At 36.5% G+C, this 22780-nt stretch overlaps 1 protein-coding gene across 5 annotated transcripts in view; it reads right to left on the minus strand.

The window, feature by feature from the left end:
- Window positions 1–22780, minus strand: part of RYR2 (ryanodine receptor 2) — a 572172-nt gene that overhangs the window by 362722 nt on the left and 186670 nt on the right. For all 5 annotated transcript variants that reach the window (XM_033099500.1, XM_033099502.1, XM_033099501.1 and 2 more), the window contains exon 3: window positions 119–223. In XM_033099500.1, the coding sequence (XP_032955391.1) occupies window positions 119–223 (105 nt within the window). The remainder of the gene's footprint in view (window positions 1–118; window positions 224–22780) is intronic.

Below are 22780 nucleotides of genomic sequence, written 5' to 3' on the forward strand. Positions count from 1 at the left end.
AGGTATTGGCTTATTTCAGCAAAAAGAAAATCTACAATACCTGTGAAAGAAACCATTCATTTAATAGCTGAGTTCATTAAAACACCACATAAATAAGTACATAAATTAAGTACTTGCCCCCTTCTGATTTCTCCACCGTGTTTGCCAGCATCTCCTGTAGGGCCCGGACGGAGAGGGACTGTTCCAGCACAAAGGTGCAGATGGAGAGGTCTGGGGGGACATTCTGTGAAGAAAGAGGGAACGGTGCCATCACCACCATCATCATCACTACTATAATCAATATCATCATCATCATCCCCACCATCAACACCATCACCACCATCAACACCATCCCCACCATCAACACCATCACCACCATCAACACCATCACCACCATCAGCATCATCACCATTACCATCATCACAACACCATCACCACCATCACCACCATCACCATCACCATCAGTCACCACCATCATCATTCACCACCTTCACCATCATCACCACCATCATCATCATCACCTTCACCATCATTAATATCATCACCATCATCACCATCACCACCATCACCATCATTACCATCACCATCACCACCATCACCATCACCATCATCACCACCATCATCATCATCACCTTCACCATCATTAATATCATCACCATTACCATCATCACCATCACCATCACCATCATCACCTTTACCATCATTAATATCATCACCATCATCACCATCATCACCATCATCACAACACCATCACCATCATCACCATCATCAACCTTTACCATCATTAATATCATCACCATCATCACCATCATCACCACCATTATCATCATCACCTTTACCATCATTAATATCATCACCATCATCACCAATACCACATCACAATCATCACCATCACCATCATCATCACCATCATCACCATCATCAAGCACCGAGACCCAATTTACTTATTATACTTCAGTTACTTTCATAGAAAAAGTAAGAGTACGCGGTCAGTTCTCTAATAGGAGCTCCCAAATCATCAAAATACATTGTTATACTGCTCACACTCAATCCATTTTTTTAAATTTGTGGATAACAATAGCTACTACCATTTATTGAGCGCTACTCTGATTGTCATTGCACTCAGAGCTTTATCAATAACTCCTGTGGTCATCTGTGGTAAGGATTACTATCAGCATTGTGTGGACAAGAAATAGAGTAGATTACTTTTCCAAAATCACAGGTTACTGAATTTTCAAGCCAAAATTTAAAAGCCAGCTTTCTCTGACTCTCAAACATTCATTTCTAACTTACCAAGCAGTCTGCTGATAAAAAATTTAAATAACTGAAAAATACTTGCCTCAAATTAATATCGAAGTTAAGCAATAAAAACTGAATTGGTATAAACCACTCATTTACACAAGCTTCTCCTTACCCATAAAGATAACAATTACTTGTTTTAATCAAGTTGGATATCATATTTGCCCTCTAACTTGAGATGTGGTCATTTGATTTCTGTACGTGTACACTGCTTTATTTTTTCATTCATCTTTTTCCCTTCTCTTTCCTTACCTTAAACTTCCACTCCAATTTATAACCCCATAAATTCTGAAAACCCCAAAAGGTAATTACCAAGCGGATGAAGGAAACAGGATAAGAGTGGTTTGGTGTGAGTTAGAGAAAACTATCCCCATGAGGAAAACATCATCATTCATGTCTGCTTTTGCTTTAGATAAGCAGGATCCAGTGGGTAACCAGCTGGGTATGGGAGATACTCAAAGGAGGATTTTCATAATAGAAAAACATTTTAAATACATTAAACAAAGTACGAGCAAGAGTGTGTTTTCATAGAAAGGACATTAGGAGAATAAATTTGACAACCTGATGCAATGCATCAAAATGACAATTTGTAATGTTTAAGTGTTTGTTAAATTGAAGCACTACCATTAGAATGGTTCTTATCAGCAGAGAACGATGCTTTATAGTTCCAAGGAACGGTTAAGTACCAGGGTTCCAGTATTAAACTTAAAATTAATTTTGGATGAAAGAAGCAAACAATCGGGCCGCTAAGCTTACTCATACTGCGCACACCTCCCTGGCATCTCTGTTTTGTTTTGCCTTCGTTTTGAATAAACTCTCCTTCTCTGGTTTCCTCCACCCTCCCATCGTGGCCTTCGTCACTCCCAGCCCCATCCCTTCCCATTCCTCCTCAGACTCTCTCTGCCAATCATCAAGGGAACCAGTCAGATCTGGGTGGAGCCACTGCATGTACCCTCTGCAGCCATTGGCAAGGCTTCCCTTCCAGCACACTCAGATCAAAGATTGGCAGCCAGAAAGGGAACTCTCTTCTATGCAATTTAGAAATAAATTCTTTTCATTTACTTTGCTCAGTTCTAACTATACTAATTACAATTTTTCAGACCAAGACAAATGCTACTGGAAAAAGGAAACTGCTAACGGAAGCATTTATTTCATTTACAGCCATTTAAATTGTGAAGGTTTGGAAGATACACTCTAACAAAAAGTGGTGCAGAGTACCATGTTAACTAAGAGGTATGCTAGTGAACCGATCCTCAAAGAAACGCCTTGATTTGCAGCATTTGCCCATTTCTGTGGCGTAAACACTCCAATGATTGCTAATTTGAAAGTGTCAAAGTTTACAAATGGGCTCACAAAATTGCTAACGTGCTCACAACTGGCCTTAGGAGTCTCTAAAAGCCATGTCCAGCACGCCACTGGACTGATTTCAAACCAAAACTCATTAATTCCTTTAGAATCAGTATATTATAGCAGTTAAGAGCTTGGATCCTATAAACAGATGTTCTAGTACTTTCAAGAAAAGGCGCTTTCTGGAAACATTTCAAAGTCTACATACTGGGTGTATTTAAATTATTACATGTTTCACTTTGATCAAAATATGAAATACAGATCTCTGTAATGTTTTATTTTAAAGATCTTTGAAAACCATGCATCTGAAATGAATGAATCCTGCCAAGCTAAGATCATTTTGCCATCGAGTGGCATGCCTGTTAACAGATATTTTTTCCAGGTAGTGGGGGTTTAGCAGGAATAAAGGAACAATCTGCAAAGGCAATTCTGTCTCTTAGAGAAACAGTCTCTTAATGCATTTTCTTCCGACCCATCTTTATCACTTTCTCTTTGCCCTTTACCCCTCTCAAAACACACATAAATGTAAGAGAAAAGCTGAGACAGTTTTATACACACACACACACACACACACACACACACACACACAAACACACACAGGATGCCAAAAAAAAATGTGTCCTCATTTTAAGAAAGAATAAAACTGTATTAATTGTAATACTCAATACATATCGAAACAAAAGATGAATACAAGTCACGTTTGACTTCTGCAATTACAAAAGGTGCTCAAAGTGGTTCCCATCAGCGTCCAGACACTTCTGATTATGGCAAACTACTGCTTGAGCATCGATAACGTCTCTTAAAAAGTGTATACATTTTTCGGCACCCCTGATATATTGTTTACCCCTCACAGGAAAACTTGAAAGAATGCAAATCAGAGCATTTATTTGTTTTACTCTAAAGAAAAATGGTCTGGTTATTTTAGACAACAGAATCATTACCATGACTTCTTGCCTTCCAAAGTGAACTACTAAAAGTATTCTTTAATTTATACGTGCATTTCTTCAGATAACCTTGAAACTTTTATAGCTATGCTGTGATAATACATTTATGTTAAGCCTTTGTTCCCACCTCCCCCAAATGAAGTTGACTCCGTGGAAAATAAAGGGTCTCATTCATTCATCAAAGACCCACTAAATGGCCCCAAAATGGAAACCAAAATGAGTTCTAACACCAGGCACAACGGATGAAGTACAACATTCTATAAACCCTTGCAATGCAAGCGCCGTTTTAAAGGCATCTGCAAGTGATCATCTTTTCCGGAGTCTTCATTTTTTTTTTTTTAACTCGAGTCTTATTCCTGAGAAACTTAATTTTCAGAACTTCATTTGAAAGACTTTTTGCTTCCCTTTACAGTGAGTGTGCCCCCAAATCATAACAGAAACCCTTGTGTGGTATGCTTTCCATTCCAGGTGATTCAGAGCAGGCCACGTGAGAACATACAACCAAGAGCTACAGCCCAGCAGGTGCACCTACCTGCCTCTTACGCCTAACACAAAATATCTATTTTTCAGGCAAGCTTAGATCAGAGAGAGCACTTCAGTCTGTCTACGTGTCTGTCTAGGCTGTTGAGAACAGGACCAAAGCAGGCAGGTAGGAGCTTAATACTGCTTTTTATGTGGCGACAATACCCATCTTATCAGGACATGTGTGTGTCCTTTAGCAAAGGTAACAAACCTGAAGCTGTGTGGCTTTTCGTCTTTTTAAAATACAAACTGGTCACTGTTCTCCTCTACTGGACAAGCATGATCTAATCATAGGGGGAAAATTCTCAAGAATAACCACAACACAGCATCTGGCTTTGTTGGCACTGAGAGTCGATGGGAAATCAGTTAGGTTGGATGGACATCTCAGTTCCAACTGAGGTGTCTGTCCATCCAGCCATGTGACTTCCTCAGATGTATCTGCCTAATTCACTTAAAAAAACTACTGAAACATGTCATTACCTTAACTGGCCTGTGCCCAATGATCTAGGGCTACGTAAGCCATAGACCATTCTCGAATTATCAGTGTGTAAAAATTGCATGCAGCAAACTCCTCCATTATAACATCCTAATGCCTTTGCTCATATTTTTCCTTTCTCAGCCTGAAATACTCATCTCCAGGTCTCCACCTATTGAAACTATTTCATATTTTTAAGTAAATAAATAAATACACTCACAAATAAAATCACATACAAAAATATTTTCCTTGTTGAAAATTCAAACACAGTCAATTAACACATATTTCGTATGTTATATGTATTGTATACTGTATTCTTACAATAAAGGAGGCTAGAGAAAAGGCTATTAAAAATTATAAGGAAGAGAAATACATTTACAGCACTGTACTGTATTTACTGATACCATTAAGTTTATATTGTTTGTTTACAAAATGAAAAAAAAAATCCACGTTATGTATGAATGGACCCCTACAGTTCAAACCCATGCTGTTCAAGGGTCAACTGTATCCTCACGTTTCCTCACTCTCTCTCTCTCAGGCATGACCACGTAGGAGTTTGATCAGCGTTTGGATGTGCCTCTTTCCAGGCCTTTCTCTGTGCCTTTTACATACACATATGTATGTTCATACAGAAGTGGGTGTGTGTGTATATTAGAGAGAGTATGAGAGATAGATAGAGAAGAGAGAGAGAGAGAGAGAGAGAGAGAGAGAGAGAGAGAGAGAGAGAGAGAGAGAGGAGAGAGAGAGAGAGAAGAGAGAGAGAGAGAGAGAGAGAGAGAGAGAGAGAGAGAGAGATTGGCTTTTCCCATGAATGGGCTCACTTTATACAAACTGCATTTTTAATTTACTAGAATATGTTGGAGGCCATTATGTGTTAATAGATATATATCTTCATTTTTATGACACTAGAGAATTTAGATGTAGCTTATTCCTCCTGAAAACTGGTTCAAGTTTTCTGCTATGCAACACTGTTATTCAGCTTGGACCCTCCCCCTCCTACTCCACAGGCCTAATATGGTGGCTTGCAAAAGAAAGTGATCCGAGTTTGATGTGCTGACCTCAAACTATGATTTCATATATTTCTGGAAAATAAAGCAAATGTGCATACAAGAACAAAGCAGTTAGAGCCCTAATGGCAGATCTCTTTGTTTTTGTTTTAGTAATCCTAGGTTTCTAATAGGAAGACAAGCTAATTTCTCTTTTTATCAATTACCATTATATTAGTTTCAGGTGTATAGCATAGTGGTTAGACATTGATATAACGTACAAAATAGTCTCCCCATTAAGTGTAGTATCTATGACACCATACATAATTATTATAATACTATTGACTATATTCACTATGCTGCGCATTATACCCCTGTGACTATTTTATAACTGGCAATTTGCACTTCTTAATCCCTTCACCCTTTTCACCCAGCCTCCCAACTCCCCTCCCATCTGGCAACCACTAGTTTGTTCTCTATATCTATGAGTTTTTTTCTGTTTTTTTCTTCAATTTTTGTTGTTGTTTTTGAGATTCCACATATAAGTGAAATCATACATTGTTTGTCTTTCTCTGTTCTACTTCTGAGTATTTATCCAAACAAATCCAAAACACTAATTCAAAAAGATATATGCACCCCTATGTTCACTGCAGCATTATTTACAATAGCTAAGCAACTTAAATGTACATCGACAGATGATTGGATAAAGAACATGTGGTACATATATATATAATAGACTATTACTTGGCCATAAAAAAGAATGAAATCTTATCATTTAACAACAACATTGATGGACCTAGAGGGTATTATGCTAAGTGAAATAATTCAAACGGGAAAAACACATATATTGCCTTTCAATAGTTCTCCAAATAAACTTTGGGGTAACACCAAGATATATCAGAATGTATTTTGAAAATTAATGAGGTATTAAATCTCGATAGTTTTACAGCATAAAGAAATCTACAGGTCACTGTGCCAGAGGACATGGGATTCAGGTTCAGTGCATAACTAGCCAAGGGATCTCAGGTGAACCAGAGTGAGCTTTCCCATCTGTTAAGTGGGAAAATACCTATCATACCTCAAAGAATCCTTCTGAGTTTCAAATAAGAAAATCAACGCATTATAAACTGGAAAGTGCCAATGAAATATAATTTTATCGGGCTAACTTAAGAAAAAACTAAATCAGATTGAAAGTTCAGAATCGTAGAGACATAAATTAAGAGAAAACTTGCTTTTCTACAAAGAACTGTAAAGACAGTGTGCTTTAGAATGGAGCAGATGGTCTGAAGTTGAGGCAAATTTGTTTCTGCTCAGCCACCATCTGCTGAGCGACCTTTGGCAAAGCACCATAATCATTGAGTGTCAATTTCTCCACCATCGATGGGGATAGCAAACCATATGTTCTGCAAAAGATAAAGTTGTTGCTGTTGTTTTAAGTTGCCAACTGGAGACATTAACCAGGCAAAATTTCACCTGCCAAATGGGGAAATAATAGTCTTTAAAATACGTACATATTCTCCCATTCCAATAAAATGATGGAGTTGTATCCCATTGATTTCTATGAAATATTGTGGGAAAGAAATGTCAAACAGAATATAAGGAAAATACGGGTTACTTTTTCCTCTTTACCTTTCTTCAAAACTCCAATCATAATATTTCACCATGTACCCAGCCTGGAAATGTGGTTATTACCAGATCTTCACACTTTTCCATGAGAGCTCGTTTTTCAGCGTAGCTTTTCTTGTCATATTCTTTTTCTCTTCAACTCACTTTGCACCAAAGGTTAACATGATGCTGCCAATTAATTTCTCAGATCAATTTTCTTAAAGACAAGGCTAAATGTGATCATGAAAGATGAAAGTGACAAGTCTGGGTTTCCCCAGGTGTAAAGCCTTTGAATCTCTTCAGGGAAACTCAAGTCATTCCCCTTGGAGTTCGTGACGACATCGGTCCAGGTGGGGACAGATCATCAGCAGGTTTCAGTGACTGGCAATTAGCAGTGAATCATCACTACAAGTGGCCGCAGCTGTGCCAATTCAGCAATTAATTACGAAAATCCCTAGTGAATTAGTAGGGGTTCGTATGAGTCCCCCAGTGATCATTTTGCTGCTTGGCATACATCTTGTGTAATACAGTGTCTTTTAAATATAATATTAAGTAGACGTGCGATCTAGCTTATGTTTTACAATTACTTTAACATTCAGATGACTCAACTGTGTCAATGCAAATCGAGAAGTACAGTTGCTTCTCATTCCATCCCGTACTACCTCTCTCATTCTAATCTCACCACAGGACTATTATCTCAGGTCAAATGTGTTCACACACATCTAGAGTGGGAGCCATTCTTGGGGAGAACACAATTACACGTGTTTTGAAGGCAAAACACTCAAAGGGGAAACAGCGGAGAGACTTCTGCTCAAAATTAAACCTTAAGCTACAATAATACACAAGTATCATCTACTACTGTTTTATCAAATATAACTTCCTGCTTCTAAATATTGCTAAGTCAAACCTATGACTCAACAAAACCTTAACGAACCAACTCTCCGGACTCTAGGAAATGAATGGCCCACTTACTTAATTTTCATTGAAAACACATTATTTCTAGTCATATAAGTATATTGCAAGGATACTCCGGGAGGTTGGGCTCCACGTTGAGAAATCTGTTAAAAAGCTACCGAGTCTCACCCCTAAATTCAGAGTTTAGACCTATTTGAGTAAATATATGGGAATATGGATAACTAAAGAAACCCAAAAAAAAAAAAAAAAAACTAATAAAACAATGGGAATATTGGAACCACTGCTGCAGTTCAGGTGGCCACAAATTACTTTGGAGCAAAGTTTCTCTACTCAGAGACTTTTTTAAGAGTTAGCAAAATACATACATGTTTTATTGCGTATGCGGTAAGCAACTGGTGTTTTCCTGATAGCAAGTATGCAATGATACTAGAACAGAAATAACGTACAGCCCAAGTATTTGTCAAATATCAGAAGGAGCAGCCTTGCTCCCCACAAGATCCCCGTGAACCAGATAGTGTTGGAACTTGGTAGATCGTTCCGTGAAAACTGCTGGTGATCCACAGTGTGGTCCCAGGAATTCTCATGAAAAGAGGATTTAGGTAGCATCTATTCATAGGTTCATTCCTGAAAGAATTGAGGACAAAAATAATTTTTACTGTGACCAGGTCAACCTAATCATCTGCCAAATGACCTTTGTCAAAATAGCCATAGTCCCTGTCTCATCACGAGCTTAAAGAAAGGGGAACAAGTCATATAAACTTGTGAACGAGGGCAACCAACAGATTCTGACTTACCTAAATCTCCACAGAAAGTCAAAAAAAAAAAAAGGAAAAAAAAAAAATGAGAATTATGGCTTCTAAATCAAGTTATGTAGGTAGTAAGATGATGACTTCAAATATAATAACTATGCAGTCCAGTACAGATATATTCAGGGATAACCAGGCAAACACCAACCATCTCACTCTTCACAGGTGTCTCGTTCTGTGACGATATGCTAGATAATTTCATCAAAATTAATCTAAAATGTCAAAAGCTAAATTAATTACTAAGTATCAGTCTGAACAAATCACTGGAATCAACTCAGTAGCATCGCTTGAATCTTCAAAACTGGAACTCCAACTAGACTCAGACTGAGACATTCAATACGTTGGAATTCTTACTAGGAATTCTAATAGCCTGGAATTTCTACACAGTATCAAGAATGTAAGAAATAACCATGTAGACACAATTATGTAAATTAGAATGGCTGTATCACTTTTTAAATGGCCTCATGTGCTAGGTCCTAAATCTCATCGCAACCCTACAAGTATTATTCTCATTTTAGAAATGAGTAAATGGCAAGTCAAAAAATTAAATGACTTGATCTGAGCCAGAAATTATTAAAAGGCATATCCGCTTCACCTAAAACTTATAGCACATTGCCTCCCCGAGGTAAAACCAGCCCGGTTGTTGGCTGGTATTCTTTTTTCTATTTCTTTTTCTTGTCCATTTGTGGTAATATATATGATTGATAAATTGAACCTAAATGTGACAGTGTGTATGCTCTAAAATTGCTCACACAGAATCAGTCATGAAAACCCCAAACTCCCTGACTTTGACCTAGGGGACAGTTCAGAAGCTTGTAACTTGAGTCCCTCTGGGAATGGACTAGCATGAGCAAAAATGCAGAAGACATTAAAATAATCATCCTTTCTGGACGATGCCTTGCGCATGGATTTAGACATAGAGATCTTTCCCCTGCTGTCTATGGAGGAGAATCACCACTTCAATGGGAGATACAAAATTTTCTGGTTGAAGGATGTTGAAGAGAGGTAGTGGAATGAGAAAACTAAGTCAGGGTAGGCACTGGAGGTTATAAGGCCCAGGCAGTTGCACAGAATTGAAACTGAAGCTGTATTTGTGAGGCTACACCCCGCCATAATGCTAGGTGGTCTGGACATACTCCAGACGCCTATTCATCCATAAACTACAAACCTACAGCTGAAGCTAACAGAATACAAATGCAGTTTGGGTAACCAAACACTCCATCTCACCTAACATATAATTTCACTCAGCAGGGGCTGTAAGTAACATAACAGAAAGACGTTAAAGGACACTTTAGGGAGATAACTCCAGCAGGTGGGTACATGATGACAGCCACAGTGTGACACTTTATATTCAAGGACCCATTCAGGAAAGACAGAAAGGATTTTGTGCAACGTTTTTTAAAGAAATTAGGGGGACTTTCCCTTACAGCCAAGTCAGGAGGTTGGCAAATCCTCTCTTTAAAAAACAATCTGGATAAAATTGAACAAAAATCACCTTTCAGATCTGTGGGACTTAATCAAAGGCAAAAACGTATGACACATTTTACACGTGAAAACTGCTAAACTTCAGGAAAGAGCAGTGAGGGTCTGTGGCATTCTTTCCCAAGGCTGCCCCCATCTCCCCCCAGGTCCACTGATGTAAAGGTTCTGCCAGAGTGTGGCATGGGGTAGGCTGTGAGGCCCACCAGCTGTCCCGTCATGCTTACTCCATTTGGAGCACATGCCATGCACACTGCATTGTCTGTGATAGTAACACTTTCCAGGGAGACCAACAGATCTTGTAGCCTGACTCAGTATATTCCTGACTGAAGTTGTAAGCGTGCAGTACTCCCAAGCTATTCCCACACTCCTGGCTAACCCTGAAGTAGCATAGGCACAAGAGAGACACAAAGGACCGAGCTGTAAGTAAACCCGGGGCAGATTTCAAATGACCTGAACGTCACATGCACTTCTCCACCCATACACGGGTCCATTTGCAGAGAACAGAAGCCTTACTGCTTCTGTATCTGAGTGCAACCTCTGCACAATCACTGCCTAAGCGATGCAGAAAGAGGGCAACTGCTATGAAGCTAGGCTAAAATAAAAATGAGAATGAAAATAATAAAATAAATGGAACAGTGGCATCAGTAGCAACACATCACAGGGGAGACATATTTCACAGATTTAGCCCAGGTAAATTACTAATCAAAGAAAAACAAACGAAAATAGCAACAACCATCAGTAGGGAAATATCAGGAATCAGAGTTCATACTACATATTATCTAAAAAGTCTAGTTGTAACAAAAAAGTATGACACAGGTGAAAAAGAAAAACAAAAACAAAACAGTAAAGTGTAACCTATATTAAAAGAAAAAAAATAGTGAAGAGAAATTGTCCCTAAGTGTCCCCAGACATTGGAGTTAGCAATAGCTTCAAAGCAGCCCTCAAACATATATGTTTAAAGAACTAAAGGAAACCATGTTAAAAGAAAAAAGAAAAATATAACAATGAAGCAACAAATAGAAATTCTCAATAAGGATATAGGAACTACACAAGGAGAACCAAATGAAAATTCTGGATTTGAGTATAATAACGGAAATAATAAATATACTATAGGGGTTCAACAACAGATTTGAGACAAAAGGGGAAAGAATCAGGTGAACTTAAGATCAATCAAGAGAAATTATTCAGTTGGAAGTAGACAGAGAAAAAACATGGAAAAAAATTAACAGAGCCTCAGAAATCTGGCAGACAATGTCAAGTACAACAACATATGTGTAATGTGAGTCCCAGAATAACAGGAGAGAAAGAAAAGGCCAGAAAATATAGGTGAAGAAATAATGGCTGATAATGTCCAAATTTTAATGAAAAACATGAGTTTATACATCCACAAAGTACAACAAACCCCAAGAAGGATAAGTACAAAGAAGTTTCAAAATGGCACACTAACCATTTTATGCAAAAGGAGGGAAAAAAACAAAGGGAGGAACAACAACCAAAAAAAACAAAACAGAAACAAAAAAAAGAGAATCGATCTTAAGTTTCTCACCAGAAAAAGAAAAGTAATTAAGTAACGACTGTGTTTCCCCAAAAATAAGACGCATCAGATCTATTGCGTCTTTTGGAGAAAAGATTAATATAAGACCCGGTCTTATTTTAACATAAGACCGAGTATAATATAATATAATAAAATATAATAGAATAGAATACTGGGTCTTATATTAATTTTTGCTCCAAAAGATACATTAGAGCTAACGGTCCAGCTAGGTCTTATTTTCAGGGAAACATAGTACGTGAGGTATAGCATATATTAATTAGCCTGATTGTGGTAATAATTTCACAACAAATACATATGTCAAAATATCACATTTTGTTCCTTAAATATATACAATTTTTATTTGTCAACTACAACCTCAATAAACTTGGGGGAGGGAGGGCAGGCATTACATTGTCTAAAAAAATTAAGGCTGAGCTCCCTCACTATCTGGTACCTGTATTCTGGACCCAACCTCATTTTCCAGCCTGTACTCAACGCTTACTACAATGAGGCAAAATTAGATGACTCCCTACTTTTCACACATATGTCCTTTTCCAATCTTGTCCCTGGCCCAATGTCCACAAAACAACTCCTGACTGAAACCGCCATGCACTGTACATATTTGTACACAATATATGTCCACACTACTTTATAAGGTAACAAGACTATTGGTATCGGCCTCCTTTACAACTTATTTGTTCCGTATCTTGTTGAGTATTCCTGATAGTGTTGCTGGTGCTTCATGTTCAAAGTTTAGTAAAGAAAAATAATTTTTGTGATATGACACATATATCATCTCGTTGCAAATACACTATTAAAAATATTGGTTAAAATGCCCCAGAAATATATTTAAATTACTTTTAGATATTAACTGATGAATTTTAAATAACACACTTTTTTTAAATGTAAACCTGTTAAAATAATGCAAAAACTGCAATATTTTGATGATGGTCTAAAAATTCAAATTTATGAAGATTCTGAAAAAAAAATCTTCGTACGGTCAAAGATTTAAAAAATCACAATTATCTGCACAGAATTGCATTATTTCAAGATCTTCTATTGCAGGAAATTAAAAAGATTCATATGAATATACACTCAATCCATTCACATAGGGGTTACTAACCTAAAAGAATCATTGGATCTTTACAGGAGTAAATTCTTTGGTGATAAAATAACACATTTCTAAATTTTTTATTTGGCAAATACGATAATAAAATTGAATGTTTGGTGCCAGGTTTAATCCTAATGAAGAGAATCAGTAGTAAAATCACTCATTAAAATAACTATCCATCTATTTACTACAAGCTAATCCCACTTTATATTAATTTCATCTACATTAACTGCAGTTTATGTTTCTACCCATAAGTGGTAAATGAATGAATACTCTAGTTTAGTTCTTGGTGCCTGCTGAAATGAATCTTTACTAGAACGACCTCATTTCCTGAAGAAACCAATTTTCTTTCCTTTATGACAGAGCACCAGGCCATAAAGACAAGTGGAAAACAAGCAATATAATGTATCAGGGCCTTGAGGAAAGCTTCCAGCTCTGTTCAACAGAACATTCTCATCTTTAAGTATTAAACTGCTCAAACTTTTTCAGTCTATGATATACCTGTAATGCTAACCAACTCAAACAGCTCATATTAAATTGATACATGCTCATCAAAATTAACAATTTGTCACAGTGAACTCAACATGGTTTCCTAGTAGTATTTCAGCCAGTTTCTGATAAGAATAAGTGTTTTTCCCAAAGAAATGTGACTTTTTGTGTTCCACTATTAAAGAAGACACACTAAGAAGCTTCTGAATAGTTTTCAGGGACATTGCAAGTCATATAATAGTCAAACTTCATATTCTAAATGTTAGTTCTTAAATGTCTGTGATGACCACACACAGGTGAGAATCAGTTTATGTCTCGAGGAACAATTGACACAATGGGTAAGATTTGTAATTAACAATAATGTAAGTCCATAAAGTCCTTCCTGAGAGATTTGGATGTTTTTGGTCATTCTCTTATCAGATCTAATTACTGTCCTTGTTTTGACTTCATAACACAGCTTGCAAATAGTTTGTGCTAGAAATAGCAATAGTAGCTCTTGCATTTTCTTCTTTCTTTTGTGCTTACATTACTAGCATAGTTTTCTATTTCTGTGTCTCTGCAAAATATCTTAATGCCAGCTGTCTACTTCTTGAGCTAATTTAGATAGAACTAGAATATTTAATAGTATTGATAACAGTAATTATAAATAATCGTAATGGCTAACACTCAACTACTGCCTATTCCATGCCTGTAACTACTCTAAGCACTTGACATTTATTAACTCAATTCATCTAGAAACTTATATAAGATAGATATCTACTGAACTAGATTAACATTTTCCTAAGATATACTACAATCAAACGAATCCTAATTAAGGAACTCCCACTCACCCACCAGATACGTTGTACACTTTAGGCAACAAACAATGGTGATACATGTATATAACCAATGTCATTCAGACAGTGAGTGAGAGAGAGAGAGAGAGAGAGAGAGAGAGACACAAACTGTGCCACAAATATTAATGTATTTTTTCTTTTTGTTTGTTTGTTTAACTAAAATTTATTGGGGTGACAATTGTTAGTAAAGTTACACAGATTTCAGGTGTACAATTCTGTAACACATCATCTATATCTCACATGGTTCACCACCCAGAGTCAGTTCTCCTTCCATCACCATATATATGACCCCCTTTACCTTCTTCTAGAACCCTGCTCCCCCTTACCCTCTGGTAACCACTAAACTATCATCTATGTCTATGAGTTTTTGTTTCTTCATTTGTTTGTCTTGTTCCTTTGTTGTTTTCAGTTTTATATACCACATATCAGTCAAATCATATGGTTCTCTATTTTTTCTGTCTGACTTATTTCGCTTAGCATTATAATCTCAAGATCCATCCATGTTGTCGCAAATGATACGATTTCATCTTTTCTTATGGCCGAATAGTATTCCATTGCGTATATATTCCACAATTTCTTTTTCCATTCATCTATCAAAGGACACTTTGGTTATTTCCATGTCTTGGCCACCGTAAATAAAGCGGCAATGAACATTGGAGCACACATCTTTATGGATAAATGTTTTCAGATTTTTTGGGTAGATACCCAGGAGGGGGATTGCTAGGTCATATGGTAAATCTTACCTCTTTTTTTGGATAAAAATAATATAAAGTGATGTTATAATGTTATCTTCCCACACCCCACTGAATCGAATTGCTTGTATATCCCCCAGAGGCCAGACTTCAGAGACTACTACTGGCGATACTGTAGAAGTCTATTCTTCTATAGACAACAGACTAACAACAAATAGTAGAGTTAACTGAAGGCTTAAAAGTAAAAGGTAACTACTAATAGCACAAAAATAACTTCAAATACATATATCATGTGTTATAAACTATGTTTACTCTGGAAGTAACAGTTCTCAGGACCTGTATAAACACCATAAGTAATGGAATAGACTCCAAAGTTAAAGCATTGACTATTTCAGGAGTTATGAAGTTCACAAAATTCTAACAAATATGGAAAACAGAAAATTCTAAAGAGCTTAATAAATCAAACCAAAATTCAAAAAGCAAATAAGCCAATACATGCACATATAGAGGCTAAAATCATACTGAATCTATTCAGGATAGCAATTTCAGAATTACTGTAGAAGTTCCATTTCTGTTCCATGTGACTTTCTCAGCATTATGCTATGAAACTCTGAACCAACCTTCCCATAAATTTACTACAGCGTCAACTGCTTAGTTCATGCCAAAGACAGTTTATCATGTTGTGGTTAGAAAGAATTGGGTTGGAATCCTGGCTCTACTACTCAACTGCTGTGTGATCTTGGGTAAATGACCTAAACTCTCTGAACCTCAGCTTCTTCCTCATTATGTAAAGAATAAGGACTGCTCATATGCCTAGCAAAGTCTCTGATACACCACGTGCATGTAAAAAGCAGTACTAATGTTAATATTCTAAGCTTTTATGGTAGAAAAAAATGCTGGCTGGATTCTAGTGCAGTAGACAAAATGGTATTTTATGTAGGGAACATATAATAGAGAAAATAAACTAAATGTGACTCATTGAGGCATTGTTATTGTCTAAGATACAAGTTACTAAAGTGTTGGGGATACATATGCATCACATAAGGGTTAAAATTATCCTTCCAATGATTAAATTGTGTATTTGTGCTGAAATGAGTCATTATATTGAGGTAGAATAGATAGACAAGAAATGATGCTCTAGAACTCAGAAGGCCCAAATTTTAGTCTTGATTTTACCATTTAAGAACTAACTTTTGTTTGATTATGTAACTTCAATGCCCCAATTTACTCAAGAAGAGGAGTTAAATCATTTGTAATGTACCTTCAAGTTCATTTTATAAACAGCATCCATCGTGACCACCCTGGTTGGTCTGGCCACATGCCTGCCAGATCTGTTTTTGCAGTTTTTAATGCAACAAAAACCATTTAAATCACGAAAACAAAAACCCACACAGAAAAATTAAAGCATCAGGGGAAAGATGTTTATCATACAAAAAAAAAAGGCCAAATAATTGTTTTAAATAACAATCATATAAAGTGTAACCAAGAGAACAAAGTTGAATAATTATTCTCCATTTTCATTAACTTCAAAAGAAATCTACTTAAATGTCTTCAAACGTTTGGATGCACACAGAGAAACTTGATGTTATAAAAAGCTTAAACAATGGAACAACTCATACTCTTCGTACACAAATATTTTAAAATAATGCTAAATTACTGTTAAGTCATTCACCAATCTAACGATTAAAAAAGAAAAACATAAAATCACATAATGCATGAATAAACAGGCACATGGATTACCTTTAGTTCAGGTACAGTAAAATTTAAATTTTGTTATAGGATACGAGACTTCCTTGGGCTTATTTTCAGCAGGTAAATAGATGATCAGATCATTATTAAAATGGCATGTAACCCTATCAGCTATTGGATGATAACTGAATAGTCCAGTCTTGGCAAATATTCTAAGTTTAATTGAGTCATTAGTTCGCACATCTACGTATTTGTCTTTCTGCTTATCAGTGCTGCATTAGTAAAACAGTAGTTAAGAGGAAATTTTTCACTTATTTCTAACATTTTCTCTAGATTATGGCCAAAGTTTGCAGATTAGGTCCCACAGTTTTATTGGTAAAGTATCATATATTCAAAAGAGTGCATGTAAATACATGTTTTAAATAAAATGAACACCGATGAATCCATCAAGCAAGTTAAAAAATACGTACAACATTATGAGTAATTTTGAAGGTCCCTGAATCCAATAGCATTCCCTGCTTTCTTTATACTTTTATCACAGATTTATGTATACCTACACAATACGATTCTTTCAGTTTGCTGGAGTTTGCCCTTCATGTAATTATAAACCTAAAGTCTGTATTCTTTTTGGTGGTGCAATATTAGATTTTTGAGATTCATCTATGTTGACCCGAATACTATAGTACATTCATTTTTACCGCTATAGTAATTCATGGTGTAACTGTAGTTCAGTTTAGTTCAATCAATCTGATATTGTTTCAATTCTTTTCTTATCAATAATATGGCAACAAATATTCTTATACATGTTTCCTTGGGCACATGTGCAAAAATCTTACTAGGATGTGTACCTAAGAGTGAAAATCCTAAATTATAGTGTTTACTATCTTCGAGTTTACTAAATAATTACTATTTTCCAGTATATATTTGTACCAGAAGTGGGTGAAAATTCCTATTGCTCCACATTCTTACCAACAATACTGTCAAACTGTGAAATACTTCATTATGCTTTTAATTTTTATTGCCCCAATTAATAATGAGGCTGATAATGTTTTCCTATTATAATGGTCCATTTATTTGCATGTCCTCTACTGTGAAATGTCTATTCATGTGTAGCTCTCATTTTCCAATTGGTTATTTGTTGTTCTCAATTGATTAACAGGAATATTCTATGTATTCTGGATACGTCTGTGTCTTCGATTTTATGTTTTGGGATGCAAAAAAACAAATAACAAAATTGGATTTTCCTTTGATGATCTGTACTTTTTGTTTGTTGATAAAAGACATTTTCATAAAGTGCATACAGGCTCTTCAGTGCTTCATATTATTCCCCTTTTGGGTTATATTTATATACAACAATAATGTACATATAAATAAATACCAAGAGGAAACCTTCATCACTCTTATTTTAAAACTTGACCAAAGTTCCACACACCTACATACGGAAGGCGGCATAAGATAGTAGCCATGTGAGCTTGGGCGGAGGTACATAACAACATCTATTCAATAAGTACTCTTTGAAACAGTGACAGAGCACAACAGTCTCGTACGCACTGAGTTTATGCACAAAATAATCAGAGTGGAGATTTTTCTCTTTCCTTAACAGCAACTTACATTCGTGTAGTGTGTTACGTGTTTTCAGTGTACTTTACATACTTAAATGATGCTCAAAACAATGATAATGGATGAGGAAAAGGAATTATTATTGCCACTTCAGAACTAAAAACAAGGAGATGAGGGACTTGCCCAGAACAGGACGAGCTTGGTGGCAAGTCCAGACCCGGCCCCCTGGTCCGGTATGCCCCGCCATGGTCACACTGCCTTCCACGGTAAGGCATGAAGCTGCCAAAGCAGGGGTGATGGCACTGGTTGTTTAAGTCTGACTCATCCATGTAGTCAGCCTGTACCTACTGCTTACAAAAGGATTATGTTGTACTCAGAAAGAATTCTACTGTAAAGCGAGGTCCATGAGAGGCGCTGAGACAGAATTAGAGGACAGTCACCTGTATTCCTCCCACACCACTCATTCCCTGCTAAGTCAAGACTTTCCCTAAACACACTCTCTGACCCTTCACAGAAGATTCACACAAACCAATAAAATGGGGCTACAGTGGTGGCACTTACTGAATTATCTGATAACTAGGAATGCTGTGTGGGACAAAGGCTACGTGGATTTGGCCCCATGGGTCTCCATTTTCCAACAATACGGGAGCCATGTAAAGTAGAGCACACTCCAAATGTATATGGGTCACTGCTGAGACCGTCCTAAAAACTGGAGAAAATCTGTACTTGATATGATTGCAAGAACTATTGAAATTGATGTGATCGGCAGGAAAAAGTAAGGAATAGGTACATGTGTATATTTAATATCATAAATGCATAAAGTTTTCAGGTACTATAACACAGCTTTTCTTTGAAAAGTGAAACTTAAAAGGTCAACCACAGAGCCACCTTCATATGATCATATATAAGAAAATTTTTCATTATTAAGGAATTAAATTATTTAGCTCTTAATATAGTGACATTCATATAAATTAGGGGTATGAGGGAGACTCTCATTGTATCTTTGGAAATTTTTTTACCAGTAAATATCACCTTTACAAAAAAAAAAAAACAGAATTCAAAACTCCTATGTCTTATATAAAAATTAATCCCATAAAGATTAAGAACATTAGAAAACTATGAAAGTACTAGAAGAAAAGATAGATTTTTTTTAATTATGGGGTATGAAAAAACTTTCTAAAGACCTTTCTAAAGGCAGAAATATAGAGAACAAAACTGATAGATTTTACTAAATACATTTTTAAAACTTCAATATAACAAAAACACTATAACCAATCTGTTAACAAGAAAACTGGAAATCGTTATATGCATGATAGTGTGTGTGTGTATAAATGACAGCTATATATCAAAAACAACTATTCTACTAGAAAAACAGGCAAATGATATGAACACAGAATCCACACAAACATAGTAAATATGGAAAATCATCGGCCTTATCAGTAATCAAAGTACAATTTTTCCAAAACAGAAAACTTTGCCTTTTAGATTAGCCAGCTTTCTTATTTTGAATTAAAATGGTGACGTGGTAGGGAATGGAAAAGGGATGTTCACAAATACAGGCCATAGGATTATAAACTATTTGGAGGATAACATGTAGCAGTAAATACCAAAAGCCCTAAAAAGTAGATGCCTTTATCTAGGAGTTCATTCTAAGGAAATAACTGAACAGTGCCCAGAGATGTTTGTGGATATTTGTATGTGGATGTTCACTGCAGTGTTGTTTACAATAGAAAAAAAAAAGTTGACAACAAACGAACCTAGATATGATAGAACTGGGATTTTAACTGAAGGCTTCTGCCTTCAGGGCCTGTGCCCCTGACAAATTTAGTCTGCGTTCTCTTAGCCTAGCAGCCTTCCTGTTTATTTCCTAACCATGCAGTAACTAACATGCAATGCAGATACATTCTGAGGGAGATGTCTAGCTGACCACTCCATAGGAATGAGACCAACCTGTAGAACCCAGGGACACTTGTAACCATACAATCAACCCGCCCTAGGAACCCACTGTTGAGAATATGGTGAGATTCGTACTCCAGGCCTCTGGAAACAGAATTAATTATTAGGTTGGTGCAAAAGTAATCGCAGTTTTTGAAATTATTTTTAACTTTTTAAACCGCAATTACTTTTGCACCAACCTAGTAAATGAGTGCACCTTGGTTCAGATTCCTAGAGCTCTTAGTTAAAAGGCTGTATATACCCTTTTTGTTCTTCTTACCATAACTGTAGAGTCATGCTGCTACACTTTCTATCACATCAAAAAGTTGTTAGGTTATTAAGTTGGTGGTAACAGGAAATCAAATCTATTGAAGTTTCTGATTTTTAATTCAGTCGTTATTAGTTTGACAGCTGATAAGTTTATAAATTTGTAAAATAATAGAAAAGCTTTTGAGAAGAAGCTTGAGGCTTAGTATTTTTAAAGATACACAGATGCCCCTCGACTTATGATGGGGTTACATCCCTAATAAAACCATTGTTAAGTTGAAAATATTGTAAGTCGAAGGTGCATTTCATACTGTAACCTACTCAACATCATGGCTTAGCCGAGCCGACCATAAACGTGCTCAGAACACAATACCCCAAAATTGCTGTCACACAGCATCCATAGAGGATCAGCTGTTGATCCTCGTGATTGCGGGGCTGACAGGGAACTGCCACTTGCCCATTGGCAGCGTCACCAGAGAATAGCAGACCGCACATCGCTAGTCGGGAAAGAGCAGAATTCAAACTTTGAAGTACTGTTTTCCAGGAATGTGTATCGCTTTCTCACCATCATTAAGTCGGGGACCATTTGTATTATCAATTATCCTGGCACCAAAAATTCCCTGGGTTAAATGAAAACATATGCAACAATATATTTCAATTCATGTTTCAATTAAATTATGGCTGTGTTGGAACGGTATGAGCCAGTTTGTTGCTCAAAGAGAACAGCATCAAAGGGTTTGATGACAGGATTCCCAACAAGAAAACTACACCTAGCTATGCTAATTGATAATCGTTAGAAGGATGGGCCTTAACAGGTGTAGCTACTGGTCTTATCACATGCATTTCATCTCCTGACAAACTAAATCATAACTAGATTGCTTTTGTCTTCTGTCATTGAGAAGACACAAAAGTCATCAGGTGTGTTTTACGAACCTCATTACTAAGATATCGGTGCTGTTTAATAATACCAGGGGGAAAAGTCCTAAATAGGAAAAATTTTAGTTGTAACAGGAAGCTCAGTTTTCACTAAAGAGGACTGCTTTTTAAACACATAGTATCAACTGCTTAGAAAGCTCTGGAATTACCACGATTAGAAGTTCTGTCAAGCAGTGCAGGGTGATATCCTCTGCACCATCCATACTAAATGGAGTTCCTGCAATATGCTCCTTACAACTTTTTGATCTTCAATTCTTTAACAAATAGCATGCTAGAAACAATATTTATAGCTCCCATGAAAACACAAGAAACTGCATATTCTAATACTAAATATTTGCAACTGTGAGTTTTTCAGCAGTAAGAGATGTGTATTCAACTGAGGAAGATCTCAGGTGAATGTAAGGTAAAGCACAGGTATTTTTTTCAGCCTCTAAGTAGAATTTTAAGTATGAGATTATAATTTTCAAAATCTGTTACTTATTTGATTGAAATTACTGGTGTTTAAAGAGTGTGGCAATTGACTGGTCGTTACAAAGTTAGCATATATTTAAAAGAAAGCCATGTGTCACAAACAACACTCACATTGCATGTACCACTGACAGCAGATCCACTCGCCCACTGGTAAACAGAAGTCCTTATCGATTCAGTTCCACAAACACCAGGTGAGTCTTCACTATGTACCAGGAATTCTACTTTTCTAGTCAGTTCACTTCAATTATTGTAAGTTACAAAGACGTGGTTACACCTCAGACTGATTCACAGAAAACTCAACCGATCTCACAGATGCCATGATGTCCTCATGATGTGTTGACAGTGTAAAGCTGGGACTCTCCAGCAAGCTCATCATGTTTATTTTATCAAAAATGTGAAAAAGCCACATGTATCCTGGCAGCATCAATGAATTCTCTACCATCATGATAATGATCTGATAACAAACTGTAGGAGTATTACCAGGAAAATAGGAGAGAAGCGTTTTGCCTAACTTGGCATTGAAGATCTTATTAACAGTCAGTGACATCTGTGATCCCTGAAAAGTCTACAGAGGAGCAGGGCATTCCTCAGTACTTGAGCAACAAAGATATCGTTTGGGCCTTTCTGATTTTTAGAACTAGGAGATCAGGCAAATACCAAAATAACATATACCTACATGTCAACTAGGACGCAAAAGAAAAGTAGGGCTTACATCCAGATAGCCATGTTTAACAGACTAAGGGAGCACAAAAAATCAGATGGTGATAACAGTAATCAATGGAGAAAAATATTAACAACATTAACGAGATTCCCAAGCAGGCAGAGAATGCCTAGGCTCTGTTAGTCATAACTTAAACCCCCCTTAACCAAAAGAACAGGAAGATTGCTCAAACATTCACT

Source organism: Rhinolophus ferrumequinum, chromosome 27 (assembly GCF_004115265.2).
Source record: "Rhinolophus ferrumequinum isolate MPI-CBG mRhiFer1 chromosome 27, mRhiFer1_v1.p, whole genome shotgun sequence".
In the NCBI taxonomy this organism is placed as follows: Eukaryota; Metazoa; Chordata; class Mammalia; order Chiroptera; family Rhinolophidae; genus Rhinolophus; species Rhinolophus ferrumequinum.